General features: G+C 38.9%; 1 protein-coding gene across 1 annotated transcript in view; it reads left to right on the forward strand.

Annotated features, from left to right (window-relative positions):
- LOC126252951 (uncharacterized) overlaps positions 1–26402 on the forward strand; it is a 258753-nt gene that overhangs the window by 109308 nt on the left and 123043 nt on the right. Inside the window, exons 3-6 of the mRNA XM_049953965.1 lie at positions 892–986; positions 22860–22931; positions 23021–23161; positions 23918–23993. Coding sequence (XP_049809922.1) covers positions 892–986; positions 22860–22931; positions 23021–23161; positions 23918–23993 — 384 coding nt within the window. The remainder of the gene's footprint in view (positions 1–891; positions 987–22859; positions 22932–23020; positions 23162–23917; positions 23994–26402) is intronic.

Below are 26402 nucleotides of genomic sequence, written 5' to 3' on the forward strand. Positions count from 1 at the left end.
TGTTGCCATGCATCAAAGATCTTTCCAAAACAAGTTTTTTTTTGCTGGGTTTTGCTTCCTAAAATGCCATAAAGTTCAATGCTGGTGTTTAAAAGCTCTACCATTCAGAGGACTGATAAGTATCGCCAGTCTGAGGGAAATAATATTGTCAGTTAACATGAAAAAAAAAAATGTACTTTAACCTGAGGAATAATTATTTTAACTGGGAAATCTGGAAATTTTTTTCTCGTCTGTGTATACACCTTACAATGGCTGGACAGCTGTTTGTAGCATCTTATGAGCACTGTTCTCTTGGCAAACAGCTTCAGAAATGCTATGACATAAGATTATCACTTGAGCCCTGTAGCTTTGAGTGAACCCATTGGGAATTTAGACCATCACATCAGATCGTCATTTTATTAATAACGCACTTCGAAACATGGACTTTTATGGTCTCTCACACATACCCTTTTTGTTTCTTGCTTTGAGTTTCCAGTGACGTCCATATTGTACCATGGTTTGTTTACTATACTGCAGTTTTCGTGAGCATTAGTGTATCTCAGCTTATGGGGGGGATCATTGGATTTAGCCAATATAGCTTGTCTCTGTTTCACCATAGCTTATGTCTTTCTCTTGCATGATCCAATATTCATGACAGTCCTTTGTTTGAAAGAACATAATTCAATAGTTTTAAGCATAGGAAGAAATTTTCATCTCTAGTATTTCACTGGGAAGAGGTACACAGATGGTAGCATAAAATTCGGTTAGTGTCTAATGGTATATTGGTATAAAAATTATACAACAGAAAAACTAAAACTAAACTATTTAATGTCTTTCTTGAAAGGTATTTGATTTATTTTTTTGTATCAGGAGATAATAAACAATATTCTTTTGTGGTTTATACAATTGCAGGTCTTCTTTCCCTTGGGGGCTGGAGATCCAACAGAAAATTGTTTGCATTGTCTTACAGAACTGGGTATTGGAAAAAAACACAACTCAATTGTGAGGTGAGGCTATATACAGCAACATTTGATTAACATTATTTGCTTACAAGAAAATGTAGACATCTTTAAAATGATTGATTTGGTCCCTGTGCCTCTTAGAAATGTCTGTCTTTTGTTTCAGTCAGTATATAAAGTCTTAACTGACTACTGATTTCATGTTTAAGTAACTGCACTTGTTCACTGATTCTAAATGTTTAGTTTTAGGATAAACCAGCCAGACACACATCAAAAATCATATTACTGTACCTGGAATTTGTAATCTATTCTTCATTCTGTGTGAGACATAGAACAACTCAAGATCAGTTTACCAATTTTAGAGTTTATCTTGTACTGTTAGTGAAAGGAACTGGACAAGTAATACTAATACCAGGTATAACCCCATTTCTTTGGTTTTTGTTATCTGATTTTGTTATCTGATTTAGTTTAGATTTAGTTATATAAAAAAGGGGAAAGAAAAAACCACAGAACTACAGACCAGCTGCGTTAACCACAGTGTTTGGTAAATTAATTGAAAAAATAATGCTAGAAATCTTAATTAAGCACTACAATATGAATAACTTAATAGGAGATTTTCAACACGGCTTTAGAAGTGGTTGGAGCACCATATCTGCAGCAGTACAGTTTGTACACTGTCTGATGGAGAAAATAATTGAGGGTTACGAAATGGCAGGAGTGTTTTTAGATCTTTCCAAAGCGTTTGACAGCGTCCATCATGGCGCTCTTTTAAGTAAATTTGCTTATAATGGTGTCAGTGGGAAACTGTTGCTTTTAATAGAATCTTACCTTAAAGATAGACAGCAATGCACAGAAGTTGTGTATGATAGTGGAGAGGTAATCGAAAAAAGAAGATCAAAGATAAGAAATATAAATTTTGGTGTGCCACAAGGCTCTATCTTCGGCCCCTTCTTGTTTATTTGCTACTTGAATGGTTTCCCAAAAGTATTAGACACCAGTCATTGTATTACTATGTATGCTGATGACTCCTCTGGGGTTTGCTGGGCATGTAGTAATGATGACCTAAATTCAGTGGTACAGAATTTTGTTGAAAAAGCCCGAACACATTTTGAAAAAGAAAACCTGAGGGTCAATATTAACAAAACTAATTTAATTTATTTTAAGACAAGTAGTTCAAATAAAAATACTGTTGTAAATGAGGACATTCAGGAAAATACCTGTTCAGAATGTAAATTTCTGGGGATATATATAGATGACAGACTTTCGTGGAATCAGCAAATAGATCTTGTCTGTGGTAAAATAACATCTAGTCTGTATTTACTAAGGAGATTAGTTCAATATTTAGATATCAAAGCAATAAAAATAGCGTATTTTGGGTTGGTGTATCCTCATCTATCTTATGAAATTGTATTGTGGGGTGGGTGTAGCCAATACAATATAAAAAGGTTATTTGCATTGCAGAAAAGAGTAATAAGAACTTTGGCAAAAGTAAGACCCAGAACTTCATGTAAAAACCTGTTTATTAAGTTTAACATTATGACTATCTATGCAGTATATATGTTTCAATCAATATTATTAGTGAAAAAAGACAAAAAAGTGACAAACAGGAATATGGAAATCCATGATTACAATACAAGACAAAAATCAGACTTTCATATGGTAAGCAGACAATTGAATCTAACAACAAATACCCCATTCATTAAGGGAGCAATATTTTATAATTCTCTGCCAAACAACCTGAAACAGCTTTCTGGTAGAATTTTTAAAAATGAGTTTAAAAAATGGCTTGTATTGAAGTGCCCATACAGTATGGTGCTGACATAATTTGACCTCAGGAATGCTATGTTAAATATACTTAAATGATATTTTACTTAATAGCATGTAATCTATTTATATTGTGTATCAATAATCTAAATGTAATTATTATAACATTGCCCATGCATGTTAAATACATGTTTCGAGCTGTAAGATAAATAAATAAATAAATGATTCATCTGCAGCTCACTAATGTTGTAATTTGTTTTTCCTTGTACTATAACATCTCTGACAGTATTCTGAAATGCTGATACATTTCCATTGATTTTGGTAATGTGTTCAACTTCCATTCTGTCAGAACTTTTGAGGTGATTATAAATGTCTCCTTAGCTGATGTATTCGTCACAACATTCAAAATCTGCTCCAGGTGTACAGAACTATTACCATATGGAGCACTTATGTGAGTATGAAGAAACAGAACCAAACATGCACTTTAACTGGAAACAGACAATTATATTAATGGAATCCAAAAATATAAGCAAGAGGTGTGTAATTAAAGGTAAAACACACATGGAAAGGCATAAGTATTCCATAAAGATGATTTTATGAAAAGGAAAGTTGCCACTCACTGTATAGTGGAGATTCTGAGTCTCAGATAGGCACAACAATAAGACTGTGCCTATCTGCAACTCAGCATCTCTGCTATATGGTGAGTGACAACCTTCCTTTTCGTAATATTGTTACATTCCATCCTGAATTTTCCATTGTTTGATTTCCAAAAAGATGATTAATTTTTGTAGAGTGACAGTAATGAACAGTAAATAGTTAATCTTAGCTTCAACCAGTAAGAGGTTTCATGCCTTGAACTAATGTGACATTTCTAACAGTGCTACACCAATACTTATAATCAGAAGTGATATAAGTTTAAATAAATGAAACAAGAAAAATTTAATGCTCCTCTTATTTGCAGTGTGTCTCACAGTAAAACAACAACAACAAAAAAAAACATCAAAATATACGGTGTAAGTTATAACAACTGGACACCATTTTCATGGCAAATAAGATGAAGATGCAAACATTCATAGTGAACGGTGACTGGAAATTAAAAACAAAAGGTAAATGAAAGACTGCCAAGAATGAAACTAATATGTTTTATTTGCACTTGTTATTTCAAACTCTCATTGGGAGATTGAACAATGGAAAATCCAGGATGGAATGTAACAATATTACGCGCACACACACACATACACACACACACACACACACACACACAAACACACACACACACACACGCAACTTGTTTGTGTGTGTGTGTGTGTGTGTGTGTGTGTGTGTGTGTTTGTCATCTACTTTTTGATGAAGGCCTTACAGGCCAAAAGCTTTATTTGGAACAGTCTGTTGTGCCTATCTGCAACTCAGAGTCTCCCACATGGGAGAAATTTACAGGGCCACTTGAAAAAGAAAAGCAAGTACACTCTAAATTCTGTGCTTGCAGAATTTCTGTCCATATCATTTTATTCTGCAACAGCAATTACATGAAGTTTATTTCTAGCAAAATCTTTACCTTAAACAATGGAAACTCCAGGTTGGAATGGCAACAATGTAAGGAAAAGATAGGTTGCTACTTCCTGCAAAGACAACACATTAAGTTGCACACAGGGACAATTAAAAGGCACTTGCATATTAGCTTTTGGCCTTATCCATTATCAGCAAAAGAAAGGGAAACACACACCATTCATTCACAGAAGCAAGCACACCTCATGCACACATGACCTCCAACTCAGGCAGCTCAGACCAAAATGCAACTACCATTTGGAAGGAAGCAACAATCTAGAGGGGTCAGGGAAGGGGAAGGGGTAGATGTGTATATATAGGGGGAGAGAAGAACACTGTCTGGCAGAGTGTGCAGGGACAATGGCTGCCAAAAGGCACTACCTTGGGAGGCTGTGGGGCAGGGAGATGGGGAAAATGGAGTGAAAAAGGAGAGGAGTGGGGGAAGATGAGCGGTTGTGTCAGCAGAGGGCAGCTTGCAAAGAGACGAGGATAGGGAAGAGGTGATAGGACAGAGGGGGTGCAAACTGATAGGTGGAGGGTATGGGAACAGTATGTTTCCATAGGTTGAGGCTGGGATAATTTTGTGAGCAGAGAATGTGTTGTAAGGATACCTCCCACTTGCACAGTTCACAGCAGCTGGTGGTGGAGGGAAGGATTCAGATAGCTCAGATAGTGAAACAACCATTGAAATGAAGCATGTTATGTTAAGCTACATGTTGTGCCGCAGCCTGGTCTACTTTGGTCTTGGTGACAGTTTGGTGGTGGTCGTTCATCCTGGTGGACAGTTGGTTTGTAGTCATACTAATATAAAGCTGTGCAATGATTACAGCAGAGCTAGTGTATGACATGGCTGCTTTCACAAGTGGCCCAGCCTATGATCGGGTAGTATAATCATGTGACAGGACTGGAACAGGAAGTGTTGGGTGGATGGATTGGGCAGGTCTTGCACCTGGGTCTTCCACAGGGATATGATCCTTGTGGCAAGCGGTTAAGATTGGGGGTGGCATAGGGGTGGACTAGGATGTTGTGAGGTTTGGTGGGTAATGGAACCACTTCAGGAGGGGTGGGAAGTATCTCGGGTAGGATGTCCTTCATATCAGGGCTTGATGACAGACAATCAAAGCCCTGGCAAAGAAAGTGGTTCAGTTGTTTCAGTCCAGGTTGGTACTGGGTGATGAGGAGGCACTCCTTTGTGTCTAGTTCTTGGGGGAAATGGGAGGATTGGGTTTGTGAGGGGAAATGGCATAGGAGATCTTTTTGCGGACTAGGTATGGGGTATAGTACCAGTCTGTGAAGACCTTGGTGAGGCCCTCAGCATACTGGGTGAGGGAGTTATTGTCACTGTAGATATGCCATCCACCAGTGTCCAGGTTGTATGGGAGTGGTTTTTTAGTGTGAAAGATATCATAGCTATCAAAATGCAGATACTGTTGGTGGTTGATGGGTTTAATGAGGACAGAGTTGCGGATGGAGCCATCAGACTGGAGGAGGTCATTATGTCCAGGAAGGTGGCATGCCCAGATGAGGAGGACCAGGTGAAATGGGTGGGAGAGGAGGTGTTCAGGTTGTGAAGGAATGAAGATGGGTGTCCTGGCCCTGAGTCCAGATCATGAAGATATCAGCAATGAATGTGAACCAAACTAAGGGTTTGGCATTTTGGGAGGCTAGGAAGTGCCATGCAGGTGCCCATGGCTATGCTATGGATTTGTTTATATATCTTCCCTTTAAAATAGAAGTAGGTGTGAGTTAGGATAAAGTTAATAACGTGTGTGAGGAATGAGGTAATGGGTTTGGAGTCTGAAGGATGGTGGGGAAAATAGTGACCAATAGCGATAAGACCATGGGCATGACGGATCTTTGTGTATAGGAAGGTGGCATCAACAGTGATGAGTAGGGATCCAGGAGGTAAATGGGTGGCTATGACGGAGACTCAGTGAAGGAAGTGGTTGGTATCTTTGATGTTGGAGGCTAGACTATGGGCAGTTTGTTGGAGGTGTTGGTCAATGGGGTCCAAATAAGGGGTCCAGTATTGTTGGGTCTGTAGATTTTGGAGAGCACATAGAGGGGGGAGTGCGTGGGCGATGGCTATGCTATCTTCATCCATACATGTGTGCTATAATTCTGATCAACTCACCATGCCTTTTGTAAGTCTAAGATTGACCGTGACCTGTCGATCTACTCCAGATTGATTGGTTCAGATAAAAACTGATTTTTTCATTATAACTTACATATTACACAATAAAAGTGAGTTCTGATGTAACATAACAGACAATTTTGGCTGCTACATCCCTTTGCATATCAGTCATTTTACTCTTATCTACCTTCTAAGGTTTCTTTGTGTGTTTCAAGTTTTCATATTTGGTTTGTCTTTGAGACATTATCCCCAGCTTTACATACATGTATTGGAAGTTCATCTGCCTCTTATTCACAGTGACATGACAGGTTTTGTGTGGGGTGACTTCCATTAGCACACCCTGCAAAGAGAACATTGTTCGTCTTATTTTTGATACTTATTTAGAAAAGTTTTTTGAAACAATGGATTCATTTTAATCAAGCCAGAGGCCAAAATAGCTTGATTCCAACAACCAGTTATGCTTGAAAGATCATGGTTTAATTTCTGTTTAAGTGTCAACAAAGACATATAAATAACTTTAATAATACTTTCCCAAGATGAAATCCATTTATAGTTTTGTAATCCTCAGATATGTATGATTTACAGGACAGTAGCAATCTGTTTGATTTTTATTTTAATGTTTTTCTAGTGATTTTTATTTTTATATGCTTTTGGCCCTTCCAATTATGTGGTCCTGACCCAGACAAAACATTATAATCACAGTCTGCATGTGATTAGGACAAGTAATTTGTGAAGAAATCTCAGTGTCATTTGGATGTATTGAATTATCCATGTTATTATCCATCAGTGAACTTAAATTTACATGATACTTAATTTGAATCATCGGACATATCATAATTCTGATGTAGAGCTCCTCTAACACCATGGGAATGGCCTCATTAGCCAGTAGAATGAAGTCAGTAGCCACAGCTACAGGATGCACCTTCTTGCCTGTAGCTTCACATGTATGGGACGTTGTTGTGGTTAGTCTTGGCAGACACTTTAGCAGATGACAGACGTATGTATGTTTCCAAGATGGTGATGAACTGTGCCAAGGATGAAGATTGCAACAATGAGTCACTGAGGCAGCAAGATATTTCGGTGTTCTTATCTCATGTTGTTGTTTCTGTACAGAAGAATAATAAACCAAGATTATTCAAAGGGTTTGGTTATTATTAAGGAAGTTAAAAGATCACCTCAAACATACATATGAATTTGTGGACCTGCAACTCCGACAACAAATGACTACAAGTTTAAGTAGACCTCACACTTTCTTCCATGAATCCTACTCCAGTGAGGTATACACAAAAGAGCCTCTATAGAGTTTAAGGGGAGCTGGAACAACCTATCCCAACAATGTTAAATTTAGTGACTTGGTTTCCCTGCATTTCAGGAACCACTTTAGCCATTGATATGAAACTTTTACAGGACATTTAACTTTATGTTCTGCTGCTACGGTCGCAATTCCGTTTCATCCATTGCTTTTGGAAATACAATTTTTTAATTACACAGTTAAAATTTTGTGTACTTTTTTGTACATTATCCTAAATAATTTTAATTATACGTAACATAATGTTCTTTTTTTAGTTCAGTAGACTCAGGATATGTATGTTGTTACTCCCTGAAAATTTGAATACTCTACTCAAAGTGGTTTCTGAGATTTAGGGGAAAATGCAACAAAAAATGTAAATTTTCAGGAACGGCTTCTAAAGTTTCAAAAGACTGTAACTCACTTAACATAGGCTTATTTTTTTTAGTCATTCAGGAGCACCCTGCACCATACTGTATACAATCCTCTTGATCTTTTTCCAAGTTTTTCTTCTTTTCTTCTTTCTGGACTCCTTAGTTGCCAACTGTGCTGCATACTCTGCTTTATGAATGCAAATTTGTCTATCCATTAAAGTTCTCTTCTGCAGTCTGCTCCAGGATTAATTTCCATATGCTGTAGCACTTTCACCCTACCAATAACAGCAAAGCAATAACAGCATCACTGACCCCTCTCTTTAGTGTCTTCATTCCAACAAATACATTTCTTGGTAAACAAGTCTATATAAGATTACTGAATGACTCATTGAGATTTTGAGTCTGACCATGCAGACATTTCTTTAGTAATTCAGGATTCAGGTCTCTGTAAATAGGTTTTATGATATCCATGACTGCTGCTGGGCTGGAATGTTTATGCTGTATGAACTGTTTGAGTACTGGGCATTGCATTAATTGCACCATGAATTAAGTCCAGGTGGGTAAAGGTGGTGCACTGGTTTTTCATCAGTTGACAGTCTCGGAAGAAGGTAGCCCACACTGCCTGCCTCATTTTCAACAGATCCTCAGTATTATTTCTAATGCACATCCCATAATTCTGGAGGGGACTTATGACCACAGCAGTTGAGTCCCATAGTGCTCAGAGCCATTTTTGAACCATAATTCTGGTGTAGTTCATCAATCATTTTGTCTGTCAGCCCGCTTCTCATGGTTTTACCATCAGAAAGTTTCTTGTCTCTCAAAGTTTGTTTCAAGTTCCTCAACCTGGTGCCCATCCTCTTCTGGGCATGACCTTTATAAACCACAACAATCCACAGTCTTCTGTAAAAAAAATTACTGATTTCATTAGATCTTGAAGTAATGCACATAAAAATTTTAACATTATCAACTGATTTTATTAGATCTTGAAGCAATGCATATAAAAATTTTAACATTATCAACTGGTGTACATTATATTTAAAAAAATAAAATAAAATACTTCCCATGTGAGTTTATAAGTGATATGTATATATATCATTTTACTTGGAAAATTGCAAATTTTATAATGAGATAAAAATCCGAAAATGTGAAAAAAATTTTCCATTCTAACTCCCCTTGAAAAGGGAAAGGTACCAGCAGGTTGAAACTTCAAGGTTGGCTCTGAGGCATGTCTTGATCGCTCATATGACAAGAGAATTGTCCACGATAGATAATAATCTGAATTATAGTGCTGTTCAGATAAGCTGTTTTAACATTTCAGGAAGTTTTAAATGTTCTGCTTCCTAAACAGAGGTTGTGTTGTATTATAGAAACTACCAAATAAGATTTTGCCTGCTGTATCACACTTAATAAATTGCAAAAATGTAATTAATATCAGGTATGCTGAAAAGTCTGTCTTAGTTCTTATACATACAACTATCAAAATGATAATACAACTGTATGTAGATGAAATATTAGGTTTCATAAACACCAGTGACATTGCTCACTGTAGCTGTCAACATCATCAAACAGCTCTTGCACTATATGATACAAAAGGCATGATGGTCATTCAATATATAGAGGTGTATATACAAGCAAAGTGATACTTGGTTCGAAGTTTGTCGTGAAACATAATTTACTTGAACTACAGCAATATGAAAACAATAAAGACCATAAGAGTGATTAGTATCCTGCATCATCATGTATTAATAGATTTTTGAAATCTATTACTTCTTTCCTTATAATTAAGTAATTAATAATTATCTGCTCTTAGTTGCTGTTTTGTAATAATTTTCACAGATAATTGTAAGTTGGACGCTAGTTACATTGCACTATGGACTTCATATGCATATCACAATGGCTGTAACATGTTCCACCTAACTGCATCTGAAATTATGGGTTAACTCATCAAGCTGTAAAAATGTTCAAAGTATGAATCTTTCAAACTATTGCTGAAGATTTATTGAACAATGATTTATTATATTGTTTGGTGATGAGTGTGTTTCATCACCCAGAATATGCTGTTCATCATATTGTAGCTTCATTGTTATTTTTAGTGTTCAGCAGAACATTAATAGTTCAATAATTTTCATGCAGCTTCACATCAACCACATTCCCAAATTGTACCAGGAACTCTTCAACAATAGTACATTGCTGTAGTATCATTGATTATCATACTCTAATTTCCAATATATATATATATATATATATATATATATATATATATATATATATATATATATAAAAAATTAATAGAGGGAAACATTCCACATGGGAAAAATATATCTAAAAACAAAGATGATGTGACTTACCAAACGAAAGCACTGGCACGTCGATAGACACACAAACAAACACAAGCATACACACAAAATTCAAGCTTTCGCAACAAACTGTTGCCTCATCAGGAAAGAGGGAAGGAGAGGGAAAGACGAAAGATGTGGGTTTTAAGGGAGAGGGTAAGGAGTCATTCCAATCCCGGGAGCGGAAAGACTTACCTTAGGGGGAAAAAAGGACGGGTATACACTCGCACACACACACATATCCATCCACACATATACAGACACAAGCAGACATATGGATATGTGTGTGTGTGCGAGTGTATACCCGTCCTTTTTTCCCCCTAAGGTAAGTCTTTCCGCTCCCGGGATTGGAATGACTCCTTACCCTCTCCCTTAAAACCCACATCCTTTCGTCTTTCCCTCTCCTTCCCTCTTTCCTGATGAGGCAACAGTTTGTTGCGAAAGCTTGAATTTTGTGTGTATGTTTGTGTTTGTTTGTGTGTCTATCGATGTGCCAGTGCTTTCGTTTGGTAAGTCACATCATCTTTGTTTTATATATATAAAAAACAAAGATGATGTGACTTACCAAATGAAAGTGCTGGCAGGTCGACAGACACACAAACGAACACAAACATACACACAAAATTCAAGCTTTCGCAACAAACTGTTGCCTCATCAGGAAAGAGGGAAGGAGAGGGAAAGACGAAAGGATGTGGGTTTTAAGGGAGAAGGTAAGGAGTCATTCCAATCCCGGGAGCGGAAAGACCTACCTTAGGGGGAAAAAAGGACGGGTATACACTCGCACACACACACATATCCATCCACACATATACAGACACAAGCAGACATTTTGTGATAATGAGAAGGAGCTCATTCACAAACTGTTAGCCTATAAGTGTGTTCTAGTATTAAAGAACCTGAATGAAGATAGTAAATCCCCATGCATTGTTCAAACCCACAAATGTTTTTAAGTGTACACAAAGCTTCAAATTTGAATAACACAGACCTGCCAGCACTTTCATTTGGTAAGTCACATCATCTTTGTTTATATATATTTATTATTAGCCTGCCTATGTTGAAATACACAATTGTACAATCCAAGTTCTACATCACATTTCATAGTTTACAATCTTATTGTTAGAAATTTGCTTTATAACAGTCAGGTGAATGTTGTGCACTTGGAACTGTAAGGAAGACTATATACACTCTGTGTTATTCAAATTTGAAGCTTTGTGTACACTTAAAAACATTTGTGGGTTTGAACAATGCATGGGGATTTACTATCTTCATTCAAGTTCTTTAATACTAGAACACACTTATAGGCTAACAGTTTGTGAATGAGCTCCTTCTCATTATCACAAAGCAAGTCTCTCACTGATGGCAGTAGCTTGTTATATAGCTTCATTCCTGTATGTTTAAAACCTACACCTAGGCTATTTCTTTTTATGGTTTCATGGGAATAGATAGCTGTTCTGCAACAAAATGTATGTTGTTGTTTTACATTGCAGATGAGACTGAAGGAATGTGTAGTAAGAAGACAGTGATTGTTGTCTGCAAACTAATGTTTCTAATTTGTTACTCTAGATAGTTTGGTGCATAACTGTTCAGTGTGTCTGTTACAAGTCAGTTTGGGATCCAGGTGGATTCATAGAAGTCTAACAGTGTCAGACTCGTTTACTTAGACTCACTTACTTTTCCGTTTAGCTTGTACAGGAGAAATACACAGTTTCAGTCATGCTATTGTTTAGGACAGGGCTGGCCAAATGCTGCACAGTGTGCAGACATGCGGAAATGCTACACATGTGTACATGCGTGCGACAGCGACATCTGTTATTAGACATATGTCCTAAATGAACGGCGGTGGCTCCACTTTCCTGTTTATGTGGTACAAGCAAGAGTGCAACATACCCAGTCTGGTTTACCCCTGGTGACTGTTACCTTAACGGAGAAGTACTAAGAAATGGGAGGTATTGTGAAAAAGCAAAGGACGGGAGATCTATGTTCTCAGTCGTTTAAAAATGACTGGGAACTGCAATTCTTTTTTGTAGCCGTTGGCGAAAACTCACAGTGTTTGCTGTGCTGCCAAACAATAGGTGGCCAGCATAAGTTTTCAATTGAAAGACACTGCAATACATATCACAAAGACGAGTGTAATGTACTCAACAGTGAAGAACGGCAAGCAAAATTAAATGTCCTTAAGAAAATGGATGAGATACATTAATTCGATTTTACTGTACATCAAAGCAACAGATACTTCTTGAACTATTAGTTTCTTGTGTTACATTTATGTCTATTTTACTGTACGCTATACAATGTACTGTTTTCAATTTTCCAGAATGACAACCACACTAAATCTTCACTGGGAGCAAGTTTTAAAATCACATTAAGAATTGCACAATCTGGGAAACCCTTTTCCAAAGGGGAGTTTGTGAAAGAGTGTCTGATTGATGCTGCAGAACTTGTGTGTCCCACAAACATTAGCAGGTTTCAAGAAATCAGTCTATCCAAACAAACAGTGACAAGACGTATCAGTGCTATGGCCGGCGATGTGCACAGGCAGCTAATAAATAAAGCTAAAGACTTTGTTGCTTTCTCTGTTGCACTCTATGAAGCAACAGACCTTACATATACAGCCCAGGTTGTGATATACATACGAGGTGTCGATAACACACTTTGTGTAACGGAGGACGTTTTGGACTTAGTACCTTTGAAAGGGACTACTACAGGTGCGGACTTACTCCAAGCTGTCGAGCAAGCGATTGATGGTGTCAGTATGGACTGGAATCGGTTAGTCTCAGTGACCGCAGATGGAGCACCATCATTGCGAGGCCATCAGAGAGGACTCATAGCACGGATGCGCAAAAAGCTAGGGCGTGCAGACGAGACGTTGTATGGAATTCATTGCATTCTGCATCGAGAGGCACTTTGTGCAAAATCAGTAATGTTAACAAATGTCATGCAAATTGTTGTGCGTACTGTAAACTATCTGAAGACACATGGGCTTACACATCGCCAGTTTCGGCAGTTCTTGGAGGAATTAGGAGCGGAGAACGGCGACATACCTTACTATACCGAAGTACGCTGGCTCAGTCGAGGTAAAATGCTGATAATATTTTTTGATTTATGTTTGGTCATAGTAACACTCTTGCATGAGAAGGGAAAAAGTGAACCTACGTTGGAAGACCCTTGTTGGATATCACACCTTGCATTTGTCGTGGACATTACGTCTCACATGAACAGCGTGAATGTCAGTTTGCATGGTGAAAATAATTTAATTTCTGACATGTTGGAAAAAGTAAATGCCTTTGAAAGGAAGCTTGCGCTTTGGGAGAGCCAGCTATTGACAGAAAACACTGCACGTTTCCCGACTCTTGAACTGGTCCATGAAAGTGCTAGATTTCAAGAATACGTATCAATAATAATAAAAATTAAGGAACAATTTCTAGCATGATTTGCAGATGTTACGAGTTTGTCTCCTGTCATTCGCCTCTTTGCTCGACCATTCTCATCATCAGTTGAAGATGCTCTACAGACGGAACTGATTGACCTACAGTGCAATACAGTGCGAAGCACAAAAGAATTGTACGAAACTTTTTCACAACAAGAATTTCCACGCCTGCACCGAGAAGCCTCGAGAGTTATGTCCATATTCGGGTTGACATATGTTTGTGAAAGATTTTTCTCAGTGATGAAAATGAATAAATCAAGGTTTCAATCAAGCATAAGTGATGAAAATCTTCACAACTGCTTGCGTTTGTCAATGAGCCGTGCTTTTGTGCCCGATATTAACTACATCATTTCTCATGAGCAGTGATAAACATGTTTGGATTTATTCCTTTCATAAAAGGGTCTACAGGAATGCTGACTGTTTGTTTCAGGCTGGTGTTTCAGATGCAATAGAGGTCTTCACTGTAAGAGTTACCTAGGTTTGCGACCACTTTTTATACAGTTGACACATAACCTGTTTCCATTTAGAATGTAATTTATTTAGGAAAGTGCTTCCACATGTTGCATTGTATGGTGTGGATGTAGAAGAAGCTTCACACTAAGTGTTGTTTATAAAGAATTAATTTAATGTTTTTGATGGTATCAGAGTTTGTTGTCAGTTTTTATGTTTCCCTGCTCTTCTAGCCCAAGAGCATTGTAACTTTATTTCATGAGAAAGTATAAACACATAAGAGATAGAGTACATACAACAGACAACACACAAGTGGCTGGCAGAGCCTCATGGTATCACCTACATAATAATTAGTTTTAACAGGGAGTGATGCTGGTTGGCTGCATGCAATTGCTGTCATACTAGCAGACTGGGTGATCTCCAATGGCCAAATCAAGAACAACTTTCATGTGTGAACTGTGAAGTAGCACACACAAAGATTTGGTAGTTACATCACTCCTCTTCTGTTGCAAAGAAGTGAGCACTGTGTTCATGTCCATTTCTTCTGTCATCATTGTTGGTTGTTGAGTCATGTGATGTGCTGCCACCTGTGTGTAGTGTTGGAAGTGGTACGAGTGTGGGCAGGTGTGGTGCCCAACCCCTGTGAGAGAGCATATGGTAGGACAGGTGTCACTGACATGGCTTTCATTTCCATGTTCAAGGCTGCTGAACAGGCGGCACTGGCTGCATGAAGGTGGTAATGGCAGAGGTGTCAGTGGTGACAATGCTGGGACTGGTGTCCCACTTTGGCCCACCACAGCTGAAGGGGGCACCCACTGCAGAGGAGACTGTTGTGAATGCATCAACAATGGTAGAGGAGAAGCTGAGGGCACCGACTGCGTTGTAAGAGTCAGCCAGGCAGATGGAGGACACGAGGGCACAGCTGCCCACTTGAGATCATAGCTGGTTAATATGTTGTGACGTTCTCCCCTCAGAAGTGCAAGTGATGTAGAGGTGATGGCCATGGTGGCTCTCAATTACTGTTGACATCAGTTTCGGATGGTGGCCAAAACACAAACCCAAATAGCTGTGCCAGGTTGGAAGTGTTGCAGCGCCAGTGTCGGCAGATGTCCTGGCATCGGTTGAAGCAAATGTAGGAGAATCTGAGGGAGACCATGTAACAACTCTGCTGAACTCTTATCTCTGAAGGGGTACACCTATAAGAACTGAGGAACTGGTCAAGAGCCACTTCACATGACATCCAAAATGTATTTTTCTCGTCTGAGTATTAAATGTTTGTACTAGTCATTCTCCTTCCCTCTTTGAGTCATGGTGGTAAAGAGAAGCCATGACATGGAGAACACCACTTTTTTTCCAAATCCTTCAAATTCCTGAGACATGAACTGGGGGCCATTATATGTAACTAACATATACAGAAGATCTTCAATTGCAAAAATTTTTGTAGAGCTGAACCGTTATTGCCACAGAAATACAAGGTGCATTCAAGTTCTAAGGCCTCCGACTTTTTTTTTAATTAACTACTCACCCGAAATCGATGAAACTGGCGTTACTTCTCGACGTAATCGCCCTGCAGACTTACACATTTTTAACAATGCTGACGCCATGATTCCATGGCAGCGGCGAAGGATTCTTTAGGAGTCTGTTTTGACCACTGTAAAATCGCTGAGGCAATAGCAGCACGGCTGGTGAATGTGCGGCCACGGAGAGTGTCTTTCATTGTTGGAAAAAGCCAAAAGTCACTAGGAGCCAGGTCAGGTGAGTAGGGAGCATGAGGAATCACTTCAAAGTTGTTATCACGAAGAAACTGTTGCGTAACATTAGCTCGATGTGCGGGTGCGTTGTCTTGGTGAAACAGCACATGCACAGCCCTTCCCGGACGTTTTTGTTGCAGTGCAGGAAGGAATTTGTTCTTCAAAACATTTTTATAGGATGCACCTGTTTCCGTAGTGCCCTTTGGAACACAATGGGTAAGGATTACGCCCTCGCTGTCCCAGAACATGGACACCATCATTTTTTCAGCACTGGCGGTTACCCGAAATTTTTTTGGTGGCGGTGAATCTGTGTGCTTCCATTGAGCTGACTGGCGCTTTGTTTCTGGATTGAAAAATGGCATCCACGTCTCATCCATTGTCACAACCAATGAAAAGAAAGTCCCATTCATGCTGTCGTTGCGCGTCAACATTGCTTGGCAACATGCCACACAGGCAGCCATGTGGTCATCCATCAGCATTCGTGGCACCCACCTGGATAACACTTTTAGCATTTTCAGGTCATCATGCAGGATTGTGTGCACAGAACCCACAGAAATGCCAACTCTGGAGGTGATCTGTTCAACAGTCATTCGGTGACCCCCAAAACAATTCTCTCCACTTTCTCGATCATGTCGTCAGACCGGCTTGTACGAGCCCGAGGTTGTTTCGGTTTGTTGTCACACGATGTTCTGCCTTCATTAAACTGCCGCACCCACGAATGCACTTTCGACACATCGATAACTCCATCACCACATGTCTCCTTCAACTGTCGATGAATTTCAATTGGTTTCACACCATGCAAATTCAGAAAACGAATGATTGCACACTGTTCAAGTAAGGAAAATGTCGCCATTTTAAGTATTTAAAACAGTTCTCATTCTCGCCGCTGGCGGTAAAATTCCATCTGCCATATGGTGCTGCCATCTCTGGGACATATTGACAATGAACGCTGCCTCATTTTAAAACAATGCGCATGTTTATATCTCTTTCCAGTCCGGAGAAAAAAAAATCGGAGGCCTTAGAACTTGAATGCACCTCATAGACAGACAACACACCTCATACAGAAACTTAGAATATGCATCAATTATAACAAGTCTGTAGAAATTAAAAAATATCCTACTAAATGTACATCAATTCTATCCCAAGGCCACTGTGGAGATGGCCACAGTGACAAAGATGTATGGTGGACACCTGATGGGTGACACATTGTGGGCAGGTTGCAACAACTCATGTTATTTCCCCATCAATGTCTATCTGAGAAAACATGTCTGCATGCTAACACCTTTGAATGAGAGACATCCCAGTGGTTCACACGTAATAAGTGCATAACCTCAGGCCAAAGGGTGGACAGGACTACGATCCAAGGAGTGGTGCCCTCTGTAGCTAACAGCAGAACTCCATCCTAAACAGAAAGATGATTTTGAGTGTAAAAATAATTTCTTAAAGGGTCAGAAGCACAGCCCGAAGATTTATCCGGCCAGCTGTGTTTTACAAAAGAAACAACTTTACATAAAATAGGATCTGTGGCCCCAATTTTAGTGCTAGTAATAGGAAAACCATCAAAAACATTTTGAGCTTCCATGTCTAAATGGAAACAAAGCTATTCTTTTTTATCAAACTGTGGATACAGATCAACGAGCAGATGTGATAGGGCATTAGCAGTTGCATGTTGCACCATAGGTCGAAAATATATCTCATAATTGTAATGTGACAGGAAAAAAGCCACTCCTGTAAGTGATGTGCAGCTGTGTATGGCAAGGATGACAAAGGATTAAAAAGAGATAGCAGTGGTTTGTGGTCTGTGATCAGGTGAAACTTGGACATAGAAAAACATGAAATTGTTTTAGAGCATACATGATTGCTAAACATTCTTTTCCCATCTGAGAATAATGCTGTTGCTCTGAATTTAAGAGTTTAGAGGCATATACAATAGGGTGTTCTGATCTGCCCACATACAATGTCAAGGTCAAACTGAGAAGCATCTGTGGCTAACACCAGGTATTGTACTGGCTGAGAAGTGACCAAACAAGGGGCCAACTGCAGCTTAGATTTCAGCAACTTGAACACCCAGTCACAAGCCGGGGACCATTGGAAAGGAACATTGTTACATAATAATGCATGGAGTGGTTGTGCCACAGTATCGGTGTGTGCTATGAAGTTGTGGTAGTACACAACTTTTCCCAAAAATGCCTGTAATTCCTTGATGGCCGTGGGGTGTGGAAACACGGCAATAGCATCAACATGCAGGTGCCATAGTTTAATGCCAGCATGCAACACTTCAGAACCTAAAAACATAATAGATGGTTGAAACAACTGTGTCTGGTCCAAACTGCACTTTAACCTTGCAGACTGTAAAACAGAAAATAGAGTAGGAAGGTTCTGCAGATGTTCCTCTGCAGAGACACCAGACACTGCTATGTCACCTAAATATGTGGTGAAGTGTGGAACTTATGCAATAAGTCACTCTAAAAAGTGTTGACAAATGGCTGGTGCAATTGCCACACCAAAAGGCAAATGCTGGTATTGACGAAGCCCAAATGGCATATTGATAACTAGAGGACATTTAAATTCCTCATCAGATGGCACTTGTAAATGTGCATCTGTTAAGTCAATCTTTGAAAAAGATTTTGGGAACAGCTCATGACAGTGTAGTAAAGGATATATATCAGTGATTGAATGTGCATTCACTGATTTTTAAAAAATCAGCACAGAGGTGTAATTTACCTGTAGGTTTGTTTACTAACTCCAGTGGTGTTGACTATTCATTGGAAGAAATAGGTCAAATAACTTCAAGGAATTGAGGATGGTCTGATTCTGCTTTTCTGGATCCCCTAAAGTTACCGTCACTGGGCAGGTCCAGAAAAAATGGGGGCGGGAAAACTGTTTCATCATAATATGAACTTGAAATTCTGTTGCGCAACTCAGTCCTGGAGAAAATAAAGAGGAAATTTCAGCACAGAGTGCATCTAACTGTTGCTATGAAACCTGACTGGAAACCAAATTCACTTCCTCATCGATGGAGAAACCAAAAAGTTTAAAAGCATCCAAACCAAACAGATTTTCAGTGTAAATTTGTCCACAACTAGGAATGCTAATGAACGAACCACAACCTTTTAAGTCACAGGTACAGAAAACTGACCAAGAATGGGAGCCAGAGGGAAGAACCCAAATCCACATAAGTTTGAGAATTCATCAATGATAATGCTGCACCAATGTCCACCTGCATTCACAGCAGTTTGTTAAACACACACACTTCAATGTATAACTTGCTTGGAGACGCCATCACTGCTGACACATTGTTCACATCCACATCCATACCGTCCTCACTCTGGTTTGGAAGAGAGTTACACACAGAAGCAGTGTGTCCCTTTTTTATGGCACCTATAACAAGTTGCCCAGTACTTGAGGCATGTGGTCCATTCGTGTTGAATGAAGCAGGATAGGCATGACAGTAGTTGGGCATGAGGCTGCTGCTGTTGTGACATGGACTTTTGTTGTCGCAAACGATGATTAGCTAAATGGCACTGAGATGTCCATTGGACTGCTGCAATAGCTTCTCCATTACATTATGAATTGACTGAAGGCTGGGAGGGGTGAGAGGAACTGATTTCTGGAACTTTGGACAAGGTTTCTGTCTACCTGCATCTTGTGAAACCTCAAATGACTGAACTACGTTTAATACTTCGGTAAGCATAGGATTTTCACTTTGTATATCTTGCTCTTGAGCTTCCCTATCAGGAGAAAGACACATGACTGCATTTTAAATCATATGATCTGCCTATGATTACTTATGAATATTCATCATAGAATTACAACAATGACTAAGTGCATGTAGTTCTGCTGCCCATGCCCTGTATGACTGTTTTGACTGCTTTTGATGATGGTAAAACTCAACATGAGCAGCAATAACGTGAGTACATTTACAGTGATAGACACACATCTGATCTAAAGAAAGACTTGAAGGTTCTTGTAAGGGGTGATCTGACACACCAACTGACACACATCATTTGAGATCCACGACAAAAAAGAGCCTTGCACAAGTTTACATCTGTTACCCCAAATGCCAGGAAACATTGTCACAGGAATTTTTCATAAGTGTCCCAGTCTTCTGTTGCATCGTCGTACACAGGGAATGGCAGCGGATATGTTGTGGATGGCACTGCACGTTGTACCAATGTAGCTATTAAACTGGAAATAACAAATGTCTGTGCCTGCTGTTGCTCAAGAAGAGATTTAAGCACTGCCTTCATGCAAATTAAGCTCAAAGGACCAATCAGTGAAGTAGAACATGTGAAGTCAAATACCATACTCATTGCCAAAGTTTTCTAACCCAAAAAGAACTGTAACTTTATTGGGTGAAAAAGCATAAACACATTAAAGACAAAGTACATGCAACAGACTACACCCAAGTGGTCTGCAGACCATTGTTCTCTACCATATATAGTCATTAGTTCTAACAGGGGGTGCAGCTGGCAGGCTGCACTTACTATTGCTGTTGTACTAGCAGGCTGGGTGGCCTCTAGTGGCTGAATCAAGCCCAAACTTCATGCGCAAACTATGAAGCAATACACATGCAAATTTGTTAGTTACAGCAACTGCTATTGTATTTATTACCTTTCAGGCAGCTTTACATTTGTTGCCAGAATTTTCAAGGAAAGTATCATTGGCTCTATGTGCTTTTCTGTCTGTACTTTGGTCCTGTACTTCATATTTTTTCCTATCTTCTTTGTATCTCTGCTTCAATCCTAGGTTACAAGTTTTAGCCATTTTATGTAGGACAACAACAATGTTTCTCAGGTTAGGCAATTCAAGTGTGAACCATTTGTTCTGCTTTTTTGGTTGGCTGTACCATCTGTTTACACCTTTTTGGTTATTTGTGAGCAACAGTTTTAATAAATAAGTTAAAAGCATTATCATTGTCATAACAATTATATACTGTATCCCACTCAAGTTTTGACAGTTTTGACAGTTTTTGTCTTAGCTGTGTAATGTTGCCTGGATATATCAGTCTGATCTTCTTAATGTGTTTGGGTTGCTGAATAGAATGTTTTCACAGTTGACCTTCAATTACAGGCTGTGGCAGTCAGATAACATTGGATCTCTCCATACAGATATTCGTCTTTCATCAAACTGGAGATTAAATTATCCAGGCATGCATCATATTGGGCTGGCTTTTCAGTCACACTCCACTGCCTACGTTAACCAGTATATTTTCATGTACATATCTCTTACTGGTTAAACAGTCAGATCTCAGATTGGCTGTCATAAAATGTTCCATTAGACATGTTGCTTTTAAACACTCAGTATTTTGGTTGATTAAAAATTTGTTTGCAATACCAGTTTCATTTCAGTAAACTGTATCCTTCAAAGATAAACTTTGATTGCTAAGTCTTTCATCAAAGCAGAAGGAAGAAGAAACAATAAACAGAAATGGTGGAAATGTTTTAAAAATCTGTATTTCCTGAAATTAAATGAGAATGAAGTTTGTGCATGTCTCCTTATAAAATTGCATTAATCTTTTTGAATGTGAGAGCTATTAGCACTTGTGTCATATGATTCTTTTAAATACCTAACAGTATCACTGTAGTATCTTTATAACTTTCTCTTCAGAGGCACTGCATATAAAATTTTAATCATTGATATTGCTATGTGCTTTCTTGTGACACTATTAATGTTAATTTGATTTTCATATTTAGGATTTACACCAAGTTCATTGTTAGATGATAGTCTTTTATGATATAAACTAATCCTAATTTGAAACTTCATGGCAGATTAAAACTGTGTGCCAGACTGAGACTCGAACTCAGGACCTGCCTTTTGCAGGCAAGTGCTCTACGAACTACCAAGCACAACTCACAACCCATTCCCACAGCTTTGATTCCACCAGTTCATCTCCTATCTTCCAAACTTCACAGAAGCTCTTCTGTGAACATTGCAGAACTAGCACTCCTGGAAGAAAGGATATTGCATAGACATGGTCCTGCCACAGCTTGGAGGATGTTTCCAGAATGAAATTTTCACTCTGCAGCAGTGTGTGCACTGATATGAAAGTTCCTGGCAGATTAAAACTGTGTGCTGGACCGAAACTCAAACTCGGGACCTTTGCCTTTCATGGGCAACTACTCTACCAACTGAGCTACACAAGCATGACTCACAACCCATCCCCGCAGCTTCTGTTCTGCCAGTACCTTGTTTCCTACCTTCTAGACTTCACAGGGGCTCTCCTGCAAACATTGCAGAACTAGCTTTCCTGGAAGAAAGGTAGAGCACTTGCCCATGAAAGGCAAAGGTTCCTGAGTTTGAGTCCTGTTCTGGCACACAGTTTTAATCTGCCAGGTAGTTTCATATCAGTGCACACTCCACTGCAGAGTGAAAATTTCATTCTGGTATTTCCAATTTGCTCAAAAAATTAACGAAGAGATAATCCTGATAACCTGGATCTACATATTTTAAATTGATTTATTTGAAAATATTAATCTGATATTTTTTGTTAGTTGTCAGTTACATCAGTCATACCACTAATTTCTATGGAATTACATTTTCTGAAGTGTCTCCCATCTGGTTTTATATTTTATATAGGCAGTATTCATAGTGACATTCTTTTCCTTATCAGCATAATATATTAATCACACTTATTTCATTGTATTAGCACATGAAAAGAAATATTTATTGCTGAAATGGTAAGTTTCAGGAGCATTTTTTCTTTTTCTTTTTTTGTTAGAAAGTTTCATTTTTACCTGAAAGTTATTGTAGAGTTCTATAGTCTTCCTAAATCCTTAACTTTGATTTCTGGCAAACTTAAATTTAAAAATAAGTGTTGAAGACTGACTTATGAATATTTTTTCCTAACAGTGTTGTACCCTCCAATGTTTTCTACCATGGTATGAATGACGGGACAGCGGACTTTAATCCGGATGACACTGTGTATGTAAAATCTTCAGCATTCACTACTCTAGCTGCTGCTATGCAACTTAAGTGTATTCTGATTCCCTGTTCCTTTTTGTTTTTTGCAGTGGTGAATTAATACCCAAGAAAAACTGGAATAATTTTGTGCAGTCAGTTCGCTCAAAGCTTACTGTGAAACAGGTAGTTGATGGTGTAAGGAATGGAGCAGAATTATCCTTTGACTATCTTTTATTGGTGCTGACAGCAGAGTAAGATATTCAATATTTTGTTCATTTCTGTTTTTGGTTGTTTCATTATATTGAGTATTGTATTATGTTTCTTCAAAGACTTGTTTAATTTTAAAAATGTAATGTAAGGTTTCAGTTGTATTAAAAACTGACAATATCTTTTAATTAATCTGAATTATCTTTTACTTAAACATACACCCTCCCGTCTCTCCCCTGCTATACTTCCCCCCTGCCATCCCAGCCCCCTCCTTCCCCCACTACCCAGATTGCTTCTCCCATTAAACACAGTTGCTAGCAGTCAGGCCTCAGTGGCCAGAGACAATGATTGTGTGTGTGAGATGTTCTTGTGTGAATGTGTGTGTATGTGGTTTTTTTTTACATTAGAAGTAGAACTTTTGGCCAAAAGCACACATGTATAGCAGCATTTTTGTTGTGCCTGTCTGCATTTCAGCATCTTCTCTGTATGGTGAGTAGCAATCTGTTTTTTCTTAACTTCAAGACGTACTGTACACCTATCTTATTCTGGGCAGTACTGTACATCTTCATGGTAGAATGCAAGATAAGTAAACTGCAGTCATTAGGACCTCAAAATTGGTGACACTTGGTTCCAGATTGTGGGCTCCTGTCATAAAATGCACTTATTTCTCCTTTTATAATACTGATGAGTGCTGAAAGCTTAAACGGCAAACACTGAAACAAAATGTCATTATATTTTTTTCCATTGCTGTCATTTCATAATTTAACACAATTTTCACGTGCAACATTTGTATCTTATAGCATAATTGCTGCCGTTGGCCTACTGGAGAACAACTCTGTCAACATTGTAGCAGCTATGCTTGTCTCGCCACTTATGGTGAGTATTTATGGTAGATGTTACCTGTTAACAGATTTGAAATTTAATATATTAATCAATAGTTCTGGATAAATAATTTATGTGGAAAAAATTGTATGATTTTATGTTGGTGGTATTACAGTTTTTCTCTGCTAATATTTTTATACTTTTCCCACCTGGAAACAGACATTTAAACATTTTTGCCGTTTCATGAGGTGAATGATAAGTGCAGTAAACTACACTGCAAAAAGAATCATTTATTTCTCAATCCCAAACAGCTCAGTACTTGTGGTCCAATAATGTTACAATTGTTTTATTCTCTCAGGAAATGAATTCATTTTCTGTGTGGCTTAATATTAATTTGCGGTACAGATACCTTGTCATTCATTAAGAATAACAAAATTCTGCTGACTTAGCCGGGTTAGGAAACAAAAAAGGTCATGGGCCCAAATCAGCAGAATATTGTAGCTAGGGAATTATTTTATATTGAACAAAGTAGTGTTCTGCAGTTTGCAGATATTGGAAATACATCATATCCAATTCTTCTGTAGCCCAGCTCATGCAGTTTTGCTATCTCCACAGTTGCCACATGTACAAATTCTTTGTCCTGATGCCAAAGCTGTTTTTTGGTGCTTAGTATTCATTATTTCTACTTTAGTTTTTGAAATGTTACAGCAATATTGTATAGTAAGAGCCAATCAATGTTTGACCTATTTTTTTTTTTTTTGTAGTAAAAGTTGTTTTTGTAGTCTTCAGTTGAAGACTGATTTATTGCAACTGAACATGCTAGCCATTGCTCTGCATGCCTCTTCATCTCTGTGTAACTACTGCAATCTAATCTATTTGAACCTGCTTACTGCATTCATGCCTAGTCTCCTTCTATAATTTTTATTCACGTTATTTTCTGCTATACAAAATTGATTGTTCCATGATCCTTCAGAATGAGTCCTATCAATTGATCCCTTCTAATAGTCAGGTTGTGGCATAAATTTCTTTTTTTTCCCAATTTGATTCAGTACCTCCTCACCAGTTATTTGATATACCCATTAAATATTCAACAAGTTTCTGTAACAGTTCATCTCAAAAGCTTCTGTTCTCTTCTTGTCTCAAATGCTTGTTGTCCATGTTTCACTCCCATGAAAAACTACACTAAACACAAAGACCTTTAGAAAAGACTTCCTGATACTTAAATTTAAGTTACATGTCAACATATTCCACTTTTTCAGAAGTAACAATATTATGAAAAGGAAAGTTGCTACTCACCATATAGCGGAGATAGGCGCAGATAGGCACAGCAAAAAGACTGTCAGAAATAAATAAAGCTTTCGGCTATTAAGGCCTTTCAACAGTAGACATAGACACACACACACACACACACACACACACACACACACACACACACACAAACGCAACTCACACACATGACTGCAGTCTCAGGCAACTGAAACCACACTGCGAGCAGCAGCACCAGTGCAAGACGGGAGTGGCAACTGGGTGGGGGTAAAGAGGAGGCTGGGGCAGGAAGGCCAGATAGTATGGCGGGGGTGGTGGACAGTGATGTGCTGCAGGTTAGACGAACGGTAGGGGAGAGGTGGGGAGGGGGGAAGTAGCGAAAAACGAGAGCAGTAAAAAGACTGAGTGTGATGGTGGAATTATGGTGGTGTAGTGCTGGAAAGGGAACAGGAAAGGGGCTGAATGGGTGAGGACAGTGACTATTGAAGGTTGAGGTCAGGAGGGTTACTGGAACATAGGACATATTGCAGGGAGGGTTTCCACCTGCAAAATCCAGAAAAGCCGGTGTTGGTGGGAAGGATCCATATGACACAGGCTGTGGAGCAGTCATTGAAATGAAGGATGTTGTATTTGGCAACGTGTTCAGCAACAGGGTGGTCCACTTGTTTCTTGGCCACAGTTTGTCAGTGGGTATTCATGTGGACAGACAGCTTGTTGGTTATAATGCCCACATAGAATGCAGCACAGTGGTTGCAGCTTAGCTTGTAGATCACATGACTGGTTTTACAGGTAACCCTGCCTTTGATGGGATAGGTGATGTTTGTGACTGGACTGGAGTAGGTGGTGGTGGAAGGATGTATGGGACAGGTCTTGCATCTAAGTCTATTACAAGGGTATGAGCTATAAGGTAAGGGGTTGGGAGCAGTGGTTCTGTAAGGATGGACAATTATATTGTATTGGTTTGGTGGATGGTGGACTACCTCTGTAGGCAGTGTGGGAAGGATAGTGGGCAGTACATTTCTCATTTCAGGGCACGATGAAAGGTAGTCGAAACCTTGGCGGAGAATTTAATTCAGTTGCTCCAGTCCTGGGTGGTACTGAGTTATGAGGGGAATGCTCCTTTGTGGCCGGATGGTGGGACTTTGGGAAGTGGTGGGAGACTGAAAAGATAAGGCACAGGAGATTTGTTTTTGTACA

This window comes from Schistocerca nitens, chromosome 4 (genome assembly GCF_023898315.1).
Source record: "Schistocerca nitens isolate TAMUIC-IGC-003100 chromosome 4, iqSchNite1.1, whole genome shotgun sequence".
Lineage (NCBI taxonomy): Eukaryota > Metazoa > Arthropoda > Insecta > Orthoptera > Acrididae > Schistocerca > Schistocerca nitens.